General features: G+C 42.3%; 2 protein-coding genes across 3 annotated transcripts in view; both read right to left on the bottom strand.

Annotated features, from left to right (window-relative positions):
- LOC106587515 (mitochondrial glutamate carrier 1) overlaps window positions 1–9642 on the bottom strand; it is a 29447-nt gene extending 19805 nt beyond the window's left edge. For both annotated transcript variants that reach the window (XR_006762189.1, XM_045708494.1), the window contains exons 1-2: window positions 9266–9642; window positions 9068–9123 (exon numbers count right to left, since the gene is read on the bottom strand). Coding sequence is in view for 1 of the 2 variants with exons in the window: in XM_045708494.1 (XP_045564450.1) it covers window positions 9068–9123; window positions 9266–9267 (58 nt within the window). In the remaining variant the exon portion in view is untranslated. The remainder of the gene's footprint in view (window positions 1–9067; window positions 9124–9265) is intronic.
- Window positions 9643–12071: 2429 nt separating this feature from the next.
- On the bottom strand, window positions 12072–13267 carry saa5 (Serum amyloid A-5 protein). Its single transcript, NM_001146565.1, is given in 4 exon segments — window positions 12072–12416; window positions 12623–12761; window positions 12987–13092; window positions 13211–13267. Coding segments are annotated over 3 exon segments (366 nt in total). The 5' UTR covers window positions 13075–13092; window positions 13211–13267; the 3' UTR covers window positions 12072–12277.
- Window positions 13268–18471: the final 5204 nt, after the last annotated feature.

The following is an 18471-nucleotide window of genomic DNA, read 5'->3' as shown; positions in this document are numbered from 1 at the left end:
TGCAGGCAGCAGAACGTTCTCCACGGCGTCTCCAGACTCTGTCACGTCTGTCACATGTGCTCAGTGTGAACCTGCTTTCATCTGTGAAGAGCACAGGGCGCCAGTGGCGAATTTGCCAATCTTGGTGTTCTCTGGCAAATGCCAAACGTCCTGCACGGTGTTGGGCTGTAAGTGTAACCGATGTGAAATGGCTCGTTAGTTAGCGGTGGTGCGCGCTAATAGCATTTCAATCAGTGACGTCACTCGCTCTGAGACTTGAAGTAGGGTTTCCCCTTGCGTTGCAAGGGCTGTGGCTTTTGTGGCGCGATGGGTAACGATGCTTCGTGGGTGTCAGTTGTTGATGTGTGCAAGGGTCCCTGGTTCGAGCCCAGGTTGGGGCGAAGAGAGGGACGGAACCTACACTGTTACATTGATGCTGTTGACCCGGATCATTGGTTGCTGCGGAAAAGGAGGAGGTCAAAGGGGGGGTGAGTGTAACCGATGTGAAATGGCTCGTTAGTTAGCGGTGGTGCGCGCTAATAGCATTTCAATCAGTGACGTCACTCGCTCTGAGACTTGAAGTAGGGTTTCCCCTTGCGTTGCAAGGGCCGCGGCTTTTGTGGCGCGATGGGTAACGATGCTTCGTGGGGTGTCAGTTGTTGATGTGTGCAAGGGTCCCTGGTTCGAGCCCGGGTTGGGGCGAAGAGAGGGACGGAACCTACACTGTTACATAAGCACAACCCCCACCTGTGGACGTCGGGCCCTCATACCACCCTCATGGAGTCTGTTTCTGACCGTTTGAGCAGACACATGCACATTTGTGGCCTGCTGGAGGTCATTTTGCAGGGCTCTGGCAGTGCTCCTCCTGCTCCTCCTTGCACAAAGGCGGAGGTAGCGGTCCCGCTGCTGGGTTGTTGCCCTCCTATGGCCTCCTCCACGTCTCCTGATGTACTGGCCTGTCTCCTGGTAGCGCCTCCATGCTCTGGACACTACGCTGACAGACACAGCAAACCTTCTTGCCACAGCTCGCATTGATGTGCCATCCTGGATGAGCTGCACTACCTGAGCCACTTGTGTGGGTTGTAGACTCCGTCTCATGCTACCACTAGAGTGAAAGCACCGCCAGCATTCAAAAGTGACCAAAACATCAGCCAGGAAGCATAGGAACTGAGAAGTGGACTGTGGTCACCACCTGCAAAACCACTCCTTTATTGGGGGTGTCTTGCTAATTGCCTATAATTTCCACCTGTTGTCTATTCCATTTGCACAACAGCATGTGAAATTTATTGTCAATCAGTGTTGCTTCCTAAGTGGACAGTTTGATTTCACAGAAGTGTGATTGACTTGGAGTTACATTGTGTTGTTTAAGTGTTCCCTTTATTTTTTTGAGCAGTGTATTTGGTACCATTCCATTTACTCCATTCCAGCCATTATTATGAGCCGTCCGCCCCTCATCAGTCTCCACTGGTGTACATAAACTAGATATCATTAGAATTCCTGTCTACTGATATGTCTGTGACATCAATATAAAAAATACATATTTACAAAATTATCAATAAGGTAATATATCTATATCTCAAATCTGCAGGATACAAACATTCCATTCCAGCTAAATAATTGATATATAGCGTTTTGCCACAAAACCTTTTAATATACATCTCAAATCTTAATCTATAGCGAGGTTTCCATCCAATTTGCACCAGATTTTCATGTGAATATTCTCAAATCTGCATGAATAAAATCTGAGAATTTTCCCACCAGATACGTGTTTCCATCAGATAAACTTTTTGCAGATAAAATTCTGTGTATGATGACGTAGTGCACATAAAAAACTTTCTCGGTTAAATGCCATTGGTTTCCATTACATTTTCAACTGATGGTTTTGTTACAAAAAATATTGAGTTAATATAGCGAATGTGCCCACTCTGGTATTGGCACATGCACTCTAGCCAACAGCTCGTAGATACAGTGCGGGTATAGCCTACATCAGGGATGGGCAACTTATTAAATGATTGTGGGGGCCACAACAAATCAGAATGAGTTTATGGACATGAGCACGAGATTATTTTTAATTGTGAAATGGCAGCCAAGCACTGGTTGTTCATTTTGTCACTAGAATAAAACCCTCAATATTTTTGGGAAAGGAGCATCAAGCTCATCACTTTGCAATTTCACCATGCTGTGAAGTTCATCATAGTTTATTTCATCTGTAGCCTAATAAACTGTATGCTTTCCAAAGTCGGAGAGGGACGACCACTCATTTCATCTTGTGACTGCAAGATTACTTTATTAAATCAATATTTGCAATTAAAAGCCTTTCCGCCACCATTTCTCACATAATTCATTTTACAGACAAAAAGATCCCACCTTGTCCAGTACGAAAAGAAAAAAATGTATGAAATGTATGCATTCACTACTGTAAGTTGCTCTGGATAAGAGCGTCTGCTAAATGACTAAAATGTAAATGTAAAAAATGTATTTAGTTCATTCAATATTTGGAAAGTTTACGACAAATCTGGTGTTCCCATCAGGACGGTCGTGACATTTTTTATCCGACATGTACTGAATTTTCTAGTCTAAAATGCCTTCTCCGTTTATTTCATAGTACCAGTAGATGTTTTAATGTTCTACCATCAGATAATATGGATATAATCGATCAGAAAGGGCCTGTTAAAACCAGGAGGGAAGAGTTAGAGTGAGAAGGAGAGGTTACCTGATGCATTCTGTCACTCCGCTGTAGGTGTCCTCCTGACTTCCCTGTGTCATGGTCTGAATTCTGGTCTTAATCACTGTAATACACATACTGTATCAATTGGCTTACGGCAGGCATAATCAAATCACATTTTATTTGTCACATGCGCCGAATACAACAGGTAGACCTTACCGTGAAATGCTTACTTACAAGCTAGGGGGCAGTATTGACACGGCCGGATAAAAAACGTACCCGATTTAATCTGGTTACTACTCCTGCCCAGTAACTAGAATATGCATATAATTATTGGCTTTGGATAGAAAACACCCTAAAGTTTCTAAAACTGTTTGAATGGTGTCTGTGAGTATAACAGAACTCATATGGCAGGCAAAAACCTGAGAAGATTCTGAACAGGAAGTGGCCTGTCTGACAAGTTGTTGTTCATCTTGGCTCTTTTTATTGAAGACTGAGGATCTTTGCTGTAACGTGACACTTCCTACGGCTCCCATAGGCTCTCAGAGCCCGGGAAAAAGCTGAATGATATCGAGGCAGCCCCAGGCTGAAACACATTATCGCATTTGGATAGTGGCTGGTCAGAGTACTCTGAGACTCAGGCTCGTGCACGAGGGCACAAGATGTTTTTATTTTCTCTCTCTTTGTACGTATACACGCTTTCCCGGTCTGAATATTATCGCTTTTTTACGAGAAAAATGGCATAAAAATTGATTTTAAACAGCGGTTGACATGCTTCGAAGTACGGTAATGGAATATTTAGAATTTTTTTGTCACGAAATGCGCCATGCTCGTCACCCTTATTTACCCTTTCGGATAGTGTCTTGAACGCACGAACAAAACGCCGCTATTTTGATATAACAATGGATTATTTGGGACCAAACCAACATTTGTTATTGAAGTAGAAGTCCTGGGAGTGCATTCTGATGAAGAACACCAAAGGTAATAACATTTTTCTTATAGTAAATCTGACTTTGGTGAGTGCTAAACTTGCTGGGTGTCTAAATAGCTAGTCCTGTGATGCCGGGCTATCTACTGAGAATATTGCAAAATGTGCTTTCACCGAAAAGCTATTTTAAAATCGGACATATCGAGTGCATAGAGGAGTTCTGTATCTATAATTCTTAAAATAATTGTTATGTTTTTTGTGAACGTTTATCGTGAGTAATTTAGTAAATTCACCGGCAGTGTTCGGTGGGAATGCTAGTCACATGCTAGTCACATGCTAATGTAAAAAGCTGGTTTTTGATATAAATATGAACTTGATTGAACAAAACATGCATGTATTGTATAACATAATGTCCTAGGGTTGTCATCTGATGAAGATCATCAAAGGTTAGTGCTGCATTTAGCTGTGGTTTGGGTTTATGTGACATTATATGCTAGCTTGAAAAATGGGTGTCTGATTATTTCTGGCTGGGTACTCTGCTGACATAATGTAATGTTTTGCTTTCGTTGTAAAGCCTTTTTGAAATCGGACAGTGTGGTTAGATTAACGATTGTCTTGTCTTTAAAATGGTGTAAAATAGTCATATGTTTGAAAAATTGAAGTTTTTGCATTTTTGAGGTATTTGAATATCGCGCCACGGGATTACACTGGCTGTTGAGTAGGTGGGACGCAAGCGTCCCACCTAGCCCATAGAGGTTAACCAACAATGTAGTTTTAAGAAAAATAAGGGCCTTTCTATGCCACTGACTGGTATATAGGTCCTGGATGGCAGGAAGCTTGGCCCCAGTGATGTACTGGGCCGTACATACTACCCTCTGTAGCCCCTTGCGATCGGAGGCCGAGCAGTTGCCATACCAGGCGGTGATGCAACCATTCAGGATGCTCTCGATGGTGCAGCTGTAGATTTTTTGAGGATCTGAGGACCCATGCCAAATCTTTGGGGGAATAGGCATTGTCCTGCCCTCCTCACGACTGTCCTGGTGTGTTTGGACCATGATAGTGTGTTGGTGATGTGGACACCATGGAACTTGAAGTTCACAACCTGCTCCAGTACAGCCCCATTGATGAGAATGGGGCTGTACTGTAATGGGGCCCTCCTTTTCCTGTAGTCCACGATCATCTCCTTTGTCTTGATCACATTGAGGGAGAGGTTGTTGTCCTGGCACCACACTACCAGGTCTCTGACCTCATTCCTATAGGCTGTCTCATTGTTGTTGGTGATCAGGCCTACCACCGCTGTGCCGTCTGCAAACTTAATGATGGCGTTGGAGTCGTGCTTGGCCACGCAGTCATGGGTGAGCAGGGAGTACAGGAGGGGACTAAGCACGCACCCCTGAGGGGCCCCCGTGTTAAGGATCAACATGGAAGATGTGTTGTTGCCTACCCTTACCACCTGGGGGCGGCTGGTGAGGAAGTCTAGGATCCAGTTGCAGAGGGAGGTGTTTAGTCCCAGTGTCCTTAGCTTAGTGATGAGCTTTGAGGGCATTATGGCTTTGAACACTGAGCTGTAGTCAATGAACAGGCTGTCAATCCTGGGCTGTATCAGAACTGGCCGTGATCAGGAGTCCCATAGGGCGGCGCACAATTGGTGCTGTTTCCTTCAACACATTGGTGCGGATGACTTCCGGGTTAAGCGAGCGGGTGTTAAGAAGCACGGTTTGGTGGGTCATGTTTCGGAGGATGCATGACTCGACCTTCGCCTTCCTATCCCGTTGGGGAGTTGCAGCGATGAGACAAGATTAAAATTGGGGAGAAAAAGGTTGTTCAAATTTTTTTCTAAAGGTCTTACTCACATCGACTGAGGCGAGCGTGATCACACAGTCGTCTGGAACAGCTTAGCTCAGTGCGGATGTTGCCTGCAATCCATGGCTTCTGGTTGGGGTATGTACATACAGTCACTGTGGGACAACGTCATTGATGCACTTATTGTTGAAGCAGGTGACTGATGTGGTATACTCCTCAATGAAATCGGAACATATTCTAGTCTTTGCTAGCAAAATAGTCCTGTAGCTTAGCATCTGTGTCATCTGACTACCTCCATATTGAGTGAGTCACTGGTACTTCATGCTTTAGTTTTTGTTTATAAGCAGGAATCAGGAGGATATAATTATGGTCAGATTTGCCAAATGGAGGGCGAGGGAGAGCTTTGTATGCATCTTTGTGTTTGGAGTAAAGGTAGTCTAGAATTTCTTTCCCCTCTTCTTGCACATGTAACAGGTAAAACAGATTTTAGTTTTTCTGCATTAAAGTCCTCGGCCACTAGGGGCACCGCCTCTGGATGAGCATTTTGTGGTTTGCTTATGGCCTTATAGAGCTCGTTGAGTGCGGTCTTAGTGCCAGCATCGGTTTGTGGTGGTAAATAGACAGCTACGAAAAGTATAGATGAACACTCTTGGTAATTAGTGTAGTGTACAGCTTATCATGAGATACTCTACCTCAGGCAAGCAAAACCTCGAGACTTCCTTAATATTTGATTTTGCGCACCAGCTGTTATTGACAAATAGACACAGACCTCCACCCCTTGTCTTACCAGAGGCAGCTGTTCTGTCTTGCCGATGCATGGAAAAACCTTACAACTGTATATACACTCATACATGTCTACACACACACACAACTGTCCTTACCATCCACAGGTAAGCTGCATTGCTGTACGGAGATGTCCTTACCGTCTCCCGGGTGAGGTGCATTGCTGTATGGGACCTCAACTCCACTGGGCCCCCAGGGACCCCAACTGCAGCCTTGAACATCAGCTTCCTCTGATCCTCTACATGTGTCATAACACACACAACATCATCAGTATCATAAGTGTGACATCATTAACCAGGGACAGAGAAGCAGGAATGCCTCAGGAGAAGTTGACAAACAAATTTAAATGTGGGGAGACACAGGAACACAAGGAAGAGTCACAAATGTGGTCAAGCAATAAAATAACTATTGTACACAATAACAATGCTGTTGTTACTGGTTCTAACTGATCAGATCTCTGTGATCTGTTTGTGTTTGTTTGGCTGACAAGACATTGGTTAGTCATGAAACATTGACTGGGGAACATACATCCTCCTCTCTCCTTCTTCTACCCATTTACATTTAACATTTACATTGTTTGGGTGTAGGGCCTGATCAGAGCCTGAAGGTACGGAGGTGCCGTTCCCCTCACAGCTCCGTAGGCAAGCACCATGGTCTTGTAGCGGATGCGAGCTTCGACTGGAAGCCAGTGGAGAGAGCGGAGGAGCGGGGTGACGTGAGAGAACTTGGGAAGGTTGAACACCACACGGGCTGCGGCGTTCTGGATGAGTTGTAGGGGTTTAATGGCACAGGCAGGGAGCCCAGCCAACAGCGAGTTGCAATAATCCAGACGGGAGATGACAAGTGCCTGGATTATGACCTGCGCCGCTTCCTGTGTGAGGCAGGGTCATACTCTGCGAATGTTGTAGAGCATGAACCTACAGGATCGGGTCACCACCTTGATGTTGGTGGAGAATGACAGGGTGTTGTCCAGGGTCACGCCAAGGCTCTTAGCACTCTGGGAGGAGGACACAAGGGAGTTGTCAACCGTGATGGCGAGATCATGGAACGGGCAGTCCTTCCCCGGGAGGAAGAGCAGCTCCGTCTTGCCGAAGTTCAGCTTGAGGTGGTGATCCGTCATCCACACTGATATGTCTGCCAGACATGCAGAGATGCGATTCGCCACCTGGTTGTCAGAAGGGGGAAAGGAGAAGATTAATTGTGTGTCATCGGCATAGCAATGATATGAGAGACCATGTGAGGATATGACAGAGCCAAGTGACTTGGTGTATAGCGAGAATAGGAGTGGGCCAAGAACAGAGCCCTGGGGGACACCAGTGGTGAGACCACGTGGTGCGGAGACAGATTCTCGCCACGCCACCTGGTAGGAGCGACCTGTCAGGTAGGACGCAATCCAAGCGTGGGCGGCGCCGGAGATGCCCAGCTCGGAGAGGGTGGAGAGGAGGATCTGATGGTTCACGGTATCAAAGGCAGCAGATAGGTCTAGAAGGATGAGAGCAGAGGAGAGAGAGTTAGCTTTAGCAGTGCGGAGAGCCTCCGTGACACAGAGAAGAGCAGTCTCAGTTGAATGCCCAGTCTTGAAACCTGACTGATTAGGATCAAGAAGGTCATTCTGAGAGAGATAGCAAGAGAGCTGGCCAAGGACGGCACGTTCAAGAGTTTCTCACCTATCCGCCCTGCATCCTGTAACTGGATCTTTAGCATCTCCATGGGAGTGGTGATGATGACCTGCACCAAGAGATGGAGAGATGGAGAAACAAAGAGATGGAGAGACAAAGAGATGGAGAGACAGAGAGATGGAGAGACAGAGAGATGGAGAGACAGTGTGACTGTGTTTCAGAAGAGTTCAAATACCCAGGCAGACACACAACTATTGTGCATAATTACTGTTGAGCCACAAGATGGTAGTAGAAAGCTGTCTGAGGCTGATACCCCAACTGATCTTACCTGACATGTACCAGCACCACAACCTGCCAGCATCTCGCTCAGCAGGGTGAGCTTCTGACTGAGAGAGAGAACAAATGTCATCATTATTTTGGTTCAATGACTTTGCTAATTTCTCTGGATGGTCTGGTGCTATCTCAAGTGATTTCCATACATTAAACAAAATGCATGCAACATAAAACTCTCTGTTTCTATACACATAGGACATAACAATAAACATGCATAAAACAATAAACATACCATTAGTGATACACATAAAGAAACATACATGCACACACTGACGCACTCACACAGTCTTAGAAACATGTTAATAATTCACCAGTTCACTAGCGCAGGTCACTCAATAATTTATCAGCCATGTTGTTGGTCCCCATGGAAGTGTTGAGGGACGCTAAAGATATCCCAGGTATGTCATGCGGATAATGCTGCAGGAGCTTATGGGATTGCTCCTATCATCCATGCTGTATGTTTACAAAATATTTATACCTCTAATGTATTACCACTAGATCCCAGCACATAGTGAAGATATTATTAGAATCCTATTTGTGATATGTATATCAAATCCAAACAAGAAGTCAGTTAAAGCTGATGTAGTATACACTACATCTTTCAAGTACATCTATTCAAAGAGATCAGAGTGGGCAAGAGGTTGGTGTATCATTCAGTTACGACTGGTGTATGATTGTATTTGACAGGCAGGTATTTGAAAGAGGCCTCTGAGCACTACTCACCCATCTTTGGACAGGTGCTGTCTAAAGAATTCATTGGCAGCTAGTTTGATGGCCTTCTCTGGAGTGACCAGAGTCAGGTTTACAGCAGCACCTAATGGTCAAAGAAATAGAGAGACACAGAGTCATAAACAAAGAACATGCTCAAACCTGTGTGCACACACACGCACGCATGAACACACGCACACACACGCACACACTCATACACACATACACACACACACAATTTTGTCCTACCTCTGTACATGCCAAAGTACCCCTCTGATTTGATGGTCTTGATAAGGCAATCTGACCTGTGTAGTGAACGCAAAAGATTACTTTGCATTGACCTCAGAGAATCAACCAGAGGTATGCAGATACTACAAGCAAACTGCACGTTTTAGAATTTCTAAATGAGACTGGTTAAAAGTGTGTGTTGAACAGCATTGTACATACATGCTGGTGTAGAGACGGGAACCATTTTGCTGGTTCTGGAGACGGGTCTTGGCTAGGTCAATAGGAAATACACATGTCACACCTATCAGTCCAGCAATTCCCCCATTGATCAATTTGGCAGGTAAACTGAGAGGGAGAGAAAGAGAGAAGGGTGAGAAGGGATCAAAAAGGTGACAATGACCAATCAATAACAAAAGTTAAAAACAAGAATGAGAGAGCGGGAAAATGGTGTTCTTGATTCAAATTAGTTCAAGACTCAAACTAGAACATCAATTAAAACATGTGATAAAATCCTCTCAGATTCTTCTGTTTCCATCAATATCCTTGTTTCCATCTATCTTCCACTAATCCACAATGGATTAGTGGAAGATAGATTGAGAATACCTCGGACAACCAGCCAAGGTTCAACCATCAGTTTTAGTCAGTCAGTCAAGTTATTGGCCAGCTGTGGAGGAGAACTGGAAAAGAACAGAGTACAAATCCATATCAGAACAGTAGTCTGACACTCAGTTAAAGCTTTGAGAAACATCTGTGCATGGAAAGTACTTGGCTTATCCCTGGGCATAGTAGCATTTACCTCAATGTTGTGTTGGCTGGTTACCTGAAATGAAGAGTGTTCATTCATTGAGCCCTGCTTTCAGAAGAATATGATCGTACAGCCACCCTCCTTCTGGACCAATCACATCAATCCTTCCCCTCCACCCCTCCCTCAACCCTAATTCTAACCCCAACTCTTCTATTTCCTCTGCTCCTACTCCTCCCAAATCTCTCCTGATTTGTGTGTGTGTGCATTGTATTTGAATGGAGCAAGAGAAAGCAGAGAAAGAGAGAGGGAGATGGGATATCCAATACTGTGATTAGAAATATGGGTGTATATCTGTTTGAGGTCTAGTCTGTCAGCTCACGGCACTCCTTCTCTCTTTGCAGGCATGTAACAATATATCTTTGACCAAATATTTTGCTTTGTTGTCTTTATAAAAGGACCCACTGTGCTGTGCTGTGCTGTCTCAGTGTGTGTGTGTGTGTGTGTGGGGGGGGGGCTAATCATAGAATAGTACCTAAGAGAAGGCACAGGAGGGGTCTGTCTATTCAATGTCTGCTTTTCATTTATATATACAGTATGAGCTCATGTATTTTTCATTGCCAGGAATGGATTACATGTGGTAATGGAGAGACTTACCACATCTAGTTTGTTAATACATCATAAATAAATACTTCTACATAACACTAAACCCATTCCACCACCTATCTGCCTTGCACATTCAGATTTGAGTGTTATGATTGTCAGGTAAACCTGACTTAACATAATTCACCCTCGTTAACTACACATCATTGCTTACCCGGTGAACCTTCCACATAAATGTATACACAGATCGGATATTCAGTACATTATGCTTATGTTTTCCTTGCTGCATTTCAGGGCTCATCACATCGATGCTGAGTGCAACTGCTGAGGCTACTTATTTCCACTTGGTGAAGCTGAACCCTGTTGCTACCCATTTCACATCTCAGGTGAAGTTAATCATGATATAGCGAAATCTATGATATTTGATACTGCAAAATCTATTGCTATTGACCTCACTTTGAGCCCTAAAGTTCATATTTTCTAATTAAGAGTGACAAAAAGAGAAAATCTAGGAAAGCCATATACCTGAGTTACAATTCCTCTGTGTTACAATTTCTTAGCTCATCTCTCTGTCTCTGTCTCTGTCTCTGTCTCTGTCTCTGTCTCTCTCTCTCTCTCTCTCTCACTCTGTTCAAAGTCTGTTCCAAAGATGGTGGTACAGTACTTTGGACCATACTCTCATTGGTTGCTTGTGTGGAGGTGTGGTCAGGCTCATCAAAGCATTGTATGTCTGTGCATATTTTACAGTACGCCTGTAATTCTGCATTCTGTAATAATGAGAGGTTATGTTCAAAAGCCTAGCTGTTTGCTAATTTTATGCATATTATCTATCTGTGTTAACTTATACATAACCTGCTCATCTAACCTCCGGTCTCAAAAGAGTTGCATAGTATGTTGAATTGAATCCTCATTCAAACAGTCATGTTCCATTGATTAACAGCAGGGGCATCCATTCTCTCCCCTTTGCCCTCTCTCCCCATGCTTCTCTTGTGATGTCACAACAAGGATAGCCTGGCACCATTTTTGTTCAAGAGCATGTCTCTATTTTCACAACGATTTCATCAGTGACGCTCAATGATTAACAAATATACTGAAATGGACGTGGCAGATACCAATATTATAATTGTAATTTGTCATGAACTGACCTACCACTTTTTATCCTCCTGGACCAGCTGTTCAAGCCTATATAGTACCTGCAGGCCTCCTTACTTCCCCTGCACCACTAATAACAGGATTCCCTGCTATATCGTTACACTCAACAAATTGACCTGGTGGATCAGTGGTCAATTAAACCAGCATCTACTGGTTGTAAGTGAGAAGGGGAGGACACGGTGTGTGTTGTGTTGGAGAGAGGGAGGGAGCTTAGGGATGGGCAGAGGCAAAGAATTGTTGTTGCACTCTCAAAGTTCACATCACCTCGTCATCTGCATTAATCTTAGCCTCTTGTCTCCTATGTTTTTCTCAGCTTCTTCTATGTCTATCCTATGAAAAACATGTACTATGTACAGCTACCCCACTGTCCAAAAGTCCCTCTTTCTAGTTGTAAAGGGCTGACCGGTTGCCAGTTGAAAGCTGGGAAAATGTCAACACCAGATCATTTGAGTGTACATTTCAGGATTTCAAAATGTCTTTCCAACCTTCCCAGTCGTATCATACTGAATACAGAAAGACATTCGGTCTCTGGTTGTGTAATCACTTTATTTTTGCAACACTTTTGAAATACATTGTATACTAAGTTTCAGTACCATGTACCTGTCTATTAGCAGAGCATTTGGGCAAAATAATTTTTGAGAATATGACATTTTTATCAAAAGCAGTAATTAAGTGCAATATATTTGTTTGGAATGTGGTCCTTCAGTTTGGCTAGTAACCTCCTTTTTTTAGGTTCAGTAGTTCCTTGGGAGTCCATTTGGTCTGTAGCGGTTGGGGTCCCCTCCATTACGTCCCCAGCGGTTAGCCTCCTGGTCAGCTGCTGAGTCCTCATGTCCTCGACCACTGGAACCCTGAACCATCTCCCGGCCATTACTGAGAGAGGAGAAATATTACATAAGTAACTCGCCAACCACAGTAAACCATTAATGGTAAAATTGTCTTTCTGACCAGACATTTGTTTTTTTTACAAAAAGTGACATAAAGAACTAATTAGAGAAAGGACAAAGTTTTTATGAGATAATTTGATGACCAACTGAACCACATTATAAGCATCTCACAGATATTTGAGAATCACCCACCTGATGACTGCTGCTGCCCACCTGCCCCCTGGTCCTCTCCTGGCAGCATCATAGTTGCCCCGAGCGTGGAAGTACTTGTCTGAGTTTTTCCAGTTGGCGTCCTTCATGTCGCCATATGCACGCCACATGTCTTTAGCACCTGCAGGGTCAGGAGGACACAGATGTTGAGTTTGACACTTCCAAGGAACTTTACACATTTTCAAACCACTAGCCTCAAGAAATAACAATGACTTTAAAGGAGTCCTCAAATACAGTACATGTTGCTCTTGAATGATTTGTCGCTCTTGATAGATTTGTTGCTATTGGTTTATGTATCTATTTCTGTCAACAATAAAGAAACAATGATTAAAGTGTATAAACGGACCTCGAGCAGCTTCACCAGGGAAGCGGTACCACTGAGCTTGAGCTCCTACAACGAGGGTCAGAACAAGTCCAGCTAGAAGCAGCTTCATACTTGCAGATGCAACAAACTGAAGGAAACATGAGGGTGAGAGAGAGCATAGGCTACTATATGAATTGCTGACATATTTACAGATAATGTATTCAACTTAAACTGTGACTGCCTCATATAACAGATTCATCTCTTACCTTCCAGCTCCTTAGTTAGTTAGTCAGTCAGGCAGTTTGAACTCCCTTGTGTTTTGTGTTGGTTTGTGGTCTGCAGCTTGTCCTTATATTCCACTCAGACCAGGGAGGAGTTCTGTTTTCCAAAAGCTGGAATTCCCTAACTTCGTCCTCCCAAGCTATTACGATCAGAAGTGTCTGTCTGTACACAATATGAGGAATTTCCAGGTCATTATAAGATTAGAGGACCTGCTCTGAAGCCTTTGGCAATAAGGAGGATACTCCTCAATTGTGTAACTAGGCCTATTGCTTAAAAAAATCACGGCATCAAAATGTGATGTGTCTGCATTAATAAGACTAATGGGGGCAATGCAGTTTGTTTATCTGCTTTTAATGTCGTAATTGTCATGATGGATGAGGTTCCAAAAGTTTGCCTCTCATCTAATATGAGAGAATGATTCCTTATGATATGATTCATTATCGACTACTATAGTAGGGTAGAATTCAGGTATTTAATAGACATAGACATGAAAGGCAATTTGCATGTCCACATCTTACAGATTGCACCTTTATCTTACGGGTTACACAATTACTGCTCCCCCTCACACCTATGCTGCTGTTCATTGATTATTGATTGCCATTACCATTAGTATCTATCTTTTTATCCTACTACAGGTCACTATTACTCTTGTTTACAAATCAAATAAAAGGTATTGGTTGCATACACATATTTAGCAGATGTTATTGCAGGTGTAGCGAAATGCTTGTGTTATTAGCTCCAGCAGTGCAGTAATATCTAACAATTTACAACAATACACACAGATCTAAAAGTAAAAGAATGGAATTAAGAAATCTATAATAATTACAACAAGCAATGTCGGATATATATATATATATATATATATATATATATATATATATATATATATATACACTTCAGTCTCCGACATTGCTTGTTGTAATTATTATATATTATATATGTGTGTGATGGGATGCATAGACAGACATTATGGACGGTATGTGGATAGAATATTTAGTATATCTGTAGAATACGTAGGATAGAATGGTATATATACAGCAATAGTAGAATGAGATGGCCTTAAATAGAATGCAGTATATACTGTACATATGAAATTAGTAAAACAGTATGTTAACATTACTAAAGTAACCAGTGTTCCATTATTAAAGTAATCAGTGATTCCATGTCTATGTGCATTGGTTAGCAGCCTCTAAGGTGTAGGGTTGAGTAACCGAGTGGTAGCCGGCAAGTGACAATGACTAAGTTCAGGGAAGGGTACTGCGTGGAGGCCGGCAAGTGATGGCTATTTAAGTCTGATGGTCTTGAGATAGAAGCTGTTTTTCAGTCTCTCGGTCCCAGCTTTGATGCACCTGTACTGACCTTGCCTTCTGGATGATAGCAAGGTGAACAGGCTGAGGCTTGGGTGGTTGATGTCCTTGATTATCTTTTTGGTCTTCTTTTGACATCGGGTGCTCTAGAGGGCAGGCATTGTGCCCCCGGTGATGCATTGGGCAGACCGCAGCACCCTCTGGAGAGCCCCTGCGGTTGCGGGTGGTGCAGTTGCCGTACCAGGCAGTGATACATCCCGACAGGATGCTCTCAATGGTGCATCTGTAAAAGTTTGTGTGGGTCTTAGGGGCCAAGCCGGGGAACTTGAAGCTTTTCACCTTCTCCACTGCACCACCGTCAATGTGGATTAGGGCGTGCTCCCTCTGCTATCGACATGTACAGTACCTTCAGAAAGTATTCACATCCATTGATTTTTCCACATTTTGTTGTGTTACAGCCTGAAATTAAAATGTTTTAATTGAGATGTTATGTCACTGGCCTAGACACATTACCCCATAATGTCAAAGTGGAATTTTGGTTTTAGAAACTTTTACAAATTAATAAAAATGAAAATCAGAAATGTCTTGAGTCAATAAGTATTCAATCCCTTTGTTATGGCAAGCCTACATGTGTTCAGGAGTAAAAATGTGCTTAACAAGTCACATAAGTTCCATGGACTCACTATGTGTGCAATAGTAGTGTTTAACATGATTTTTGACTACTTAATCTCTGTACCATACACATACAATTATCTGTAAGGTCTCTTAGTCAAGCAGTGAATTTCAAACAAAGATTCAATAACAAAGACCATGGAGGTTTTCCAATGCCTCACAAAGAAGGCATTAGAAAACCTAGTTAGCTTTTAGTCCTCAATTGCAAATCATTGTATTTTGGTGTAAAACACTGTCTCAGGGACTGCTTCAGAATCTCCCATAGGTGTTCAATTGGGTTGAGATCTGGTCACTGAAATAGCCATGGCATATGGTTTACATAATTTTCATATTCAGCCAACCAGATCAGTGACCACTCCTTCCCTGTGGACGGGGGCATTGTCATCCTACAGGGCATAGCCATGATAGCCAAAGTAATGGCATGCCCATTGCTTGATTAACTCAGGAACCCCACCTGTGTGGCAGCACCTGCTTTCAAAATACTTTGTATCCCTCCTTTACTCAAGTGTTTCCTTTATATTGGCAAATACCTGTACTTAAAACACACTTAAAATAGTACCTTCGTGTAGTGTTACCAAATATTAGAATTTTGAAAGGTAACAAAAAAAGGAAAAAATAAGTTTTTAACTAGTTTTAAACTTTTATGGCCAGTGCTATCATGATGACGTCATGTTGGTAGCATAATGACATATCAGTATGGAGAAAGCACAGCAAGGTTATGTGTTTTTATATTTGTTTTTATTTCTGTTCGTTTTTACATTAGTACTAGTTTCTATTTAGTTTAAGTTGTATGAAAATATACATATTTCATTTTTATATTATTTTGTTTCAGTTTTAGTGTTAAGAAGATAAAGCATTTGTGGGAGGCTAGAAGAAATATGGGTTGTAGAGTTTTTGTGTGTTTTTTGGGATGTCACAACTGGGGGGCAGTAATATATATATAAGGTGATGGGTCAGGTCATAGGTTAGGTTAGCCCTTCTCATGACTCCAATTTTACATTGGTGTCACATATACTCCCTCTCTGGCCTCTAGGTCATCAGGCTGCTGAGTATCCCACACACCTGTCACCATCGTCTCGCGCACCTGCGCCTCATGACACTCACCTGGACTCCATCACCTCCTTGATTATCTTCCCTATATCTGTCACTTCCCTTGGTTCTTTCTTCAGGTTTTATTGACTCTGTTTTCATGTCTGTGTGGTCATTGTTCCTTTTATTTATTAAAACACTCATGCCTTGAACTTGGTTAATGACTCTCAGCACACTCGTTACAATTGGAGTCATTCAATGTTCCTTTTCATTAGCTGAAGTTATTTGGTCAAGTGTGAAAACCTCTATCTAGAAATAATTGATCGGTGATTGCAATATGGTTTTGGAAACCTTGAACACTGAACTTATCCATAAATAACTTTACAAATATAAAAGATACACTGTTTTACCACAGATTTCCACTGAGGTGTTCTGTGTAACAACTTCAAGCCAACGTTTTTTGTTGTTCCCTCCTGAGTTTCCATTAGTTCAGGAAGTGCAATGCAAAACACCTCAGTGGGAATCTGTGTATTTGTAAAATAATTTTGGGGTGATATGAAAATAGAATTTCTGAGGTTTCCGAAACTGTATTGCACACGGTGATGATTAACAGTTACACAAAACATTGACCCCGCTGTTATTGTTCAAATGAGAACCCATGGCTGGATGGCCGTGGGTTCTCAAGAGCTAAGGTTAGGTTAGGTTTAAATTATGAAGTCAATCTCAATCTGACTTGGAATTAAAAGGAATAGTGTCCAGACTGGTGTAAAAAATAATCTAGCCATTTTTTTCCCCCTGTTAGCTAGTGAAAGTGATACTTAAGCTACACATTTTTTTTATCTCCTGGATGCATTTACCTGCCAGATTCAGCAGCTTGAAACCCTCCCAAAAGCTTGAAAACCACATGAGACATTTGCCCAAAGTTTAGAAAAAAATACTAAAACCAAACATAGTTCATATGGACATATTACCAGTAATGTTTTGTTGGCAGTGAAAGCCAGCTGAGATGCCAGTTCTCCGTTCCTGACTAATAGAAACAGTTCTGACTGGAAATGAAACTTCGGAATTTCCTCAGCATCATTACTATGGTCCTGTCCAAAACAAACCGTAGCCCCAAATAGACAGTTGACATGATGAAATATAGACAGAGATGGGTGTGTTTTTCCCCATCTAATCAGGTTATGGTTATTAAATGTATTTGTTTGAAATCTATCATTAGATGGTTTCATTTCAGAGAGACTATCATATGTTGTTGCAAAATGCCATATATCGACCTCACTCACAGAGAAAACAGTAGTACGGCAAGGTTTTACAGTCAAATGTGACAAATATATATATATAAGAACTGTACAAATGATACATTGGTGATTATAGATATCGAACCCTAGATAAGATGATGTCATACACTAAGGGTAGGGTTGGGGAGTAACGGATTACATCTAACCCGTTACATGTAAAGGATTACAAAAAAACTGTACCTGTAATTCATTTCGTTAGCAGCAAAAATATTGTAATCAGATTACAGATACTTTTGAAAAACTAGATTATTACTTCGAGGATTACCTTTAAATTCAGAAAGAATTTTTGGCGAAAAAAAATCTTTGACACTTCGCTGTTCTCAATGACATTCAAATCAACCGTGAAAAAAGGCGCAAATTTAAGGTGGTTCCACACGAGCGAGTCTGACCACAAGTCAGAGACCAGTATGACGACACACCAAATGTGTTTGATGCATCGTGGGAAAAGAGCAGGAATAGGCTTTTTAGGCTACAGTTTGAAGTGATTGTGTTAGCTGTGTTTTTGGCTAGCTCCTCTGAATACTCAGTGTCCTGACGAGAGAGCTATGTCAAGGGAAATTGCGCATCATTAGCTTGTTGTTATGGATGTATCCAAATAAATGTCACTAGAAAACAGCTTAAACAAACGCAAATGACGCCAGTTTGCTTTTATTCTGTCTGCACTGTTTGATGTGACTAAGTTAGCCGTAGTTGGCTAGCTAGAAAGCAATGGATAAGAATGTTGCCAGTCCGTACTAAAAGTTCAATTTCCATACTAACGACTAGGTCCGTCCGTAGATACAGAAAAAAAGACTTAACGACGGAGTCGTGTCACTGGCAACCGAACCGATAGAATGAACGACCAGCCGGCTTGGGGAGCGTTCTTAGATTTGTGTTGAGATATATCTAATAAGTATTTTTAAGCCTTGAGACAATTGAAAGAAGACAAAAGATTTAAGT

Source organism: Salmo salar, chromosome ssa26 (genome assembly GCF_905237065.1).
Source record: "Salmo salar chromosome ssa26, Ssal_v3.1, whole genome shotgun sequence".
Taxonomy (NCBI): domain Eukaryota; kingdom Metazoa; phylum Chordata; class Actinopteri; order Salmoniformes; family Salmonidae; genus Salmo; species Salmo salar.
The sequence above is the reverse complement of the archived record's forward strand: the minus strand, read 5'-3'. Positions and strand labels throughout refer to the sequence as shown.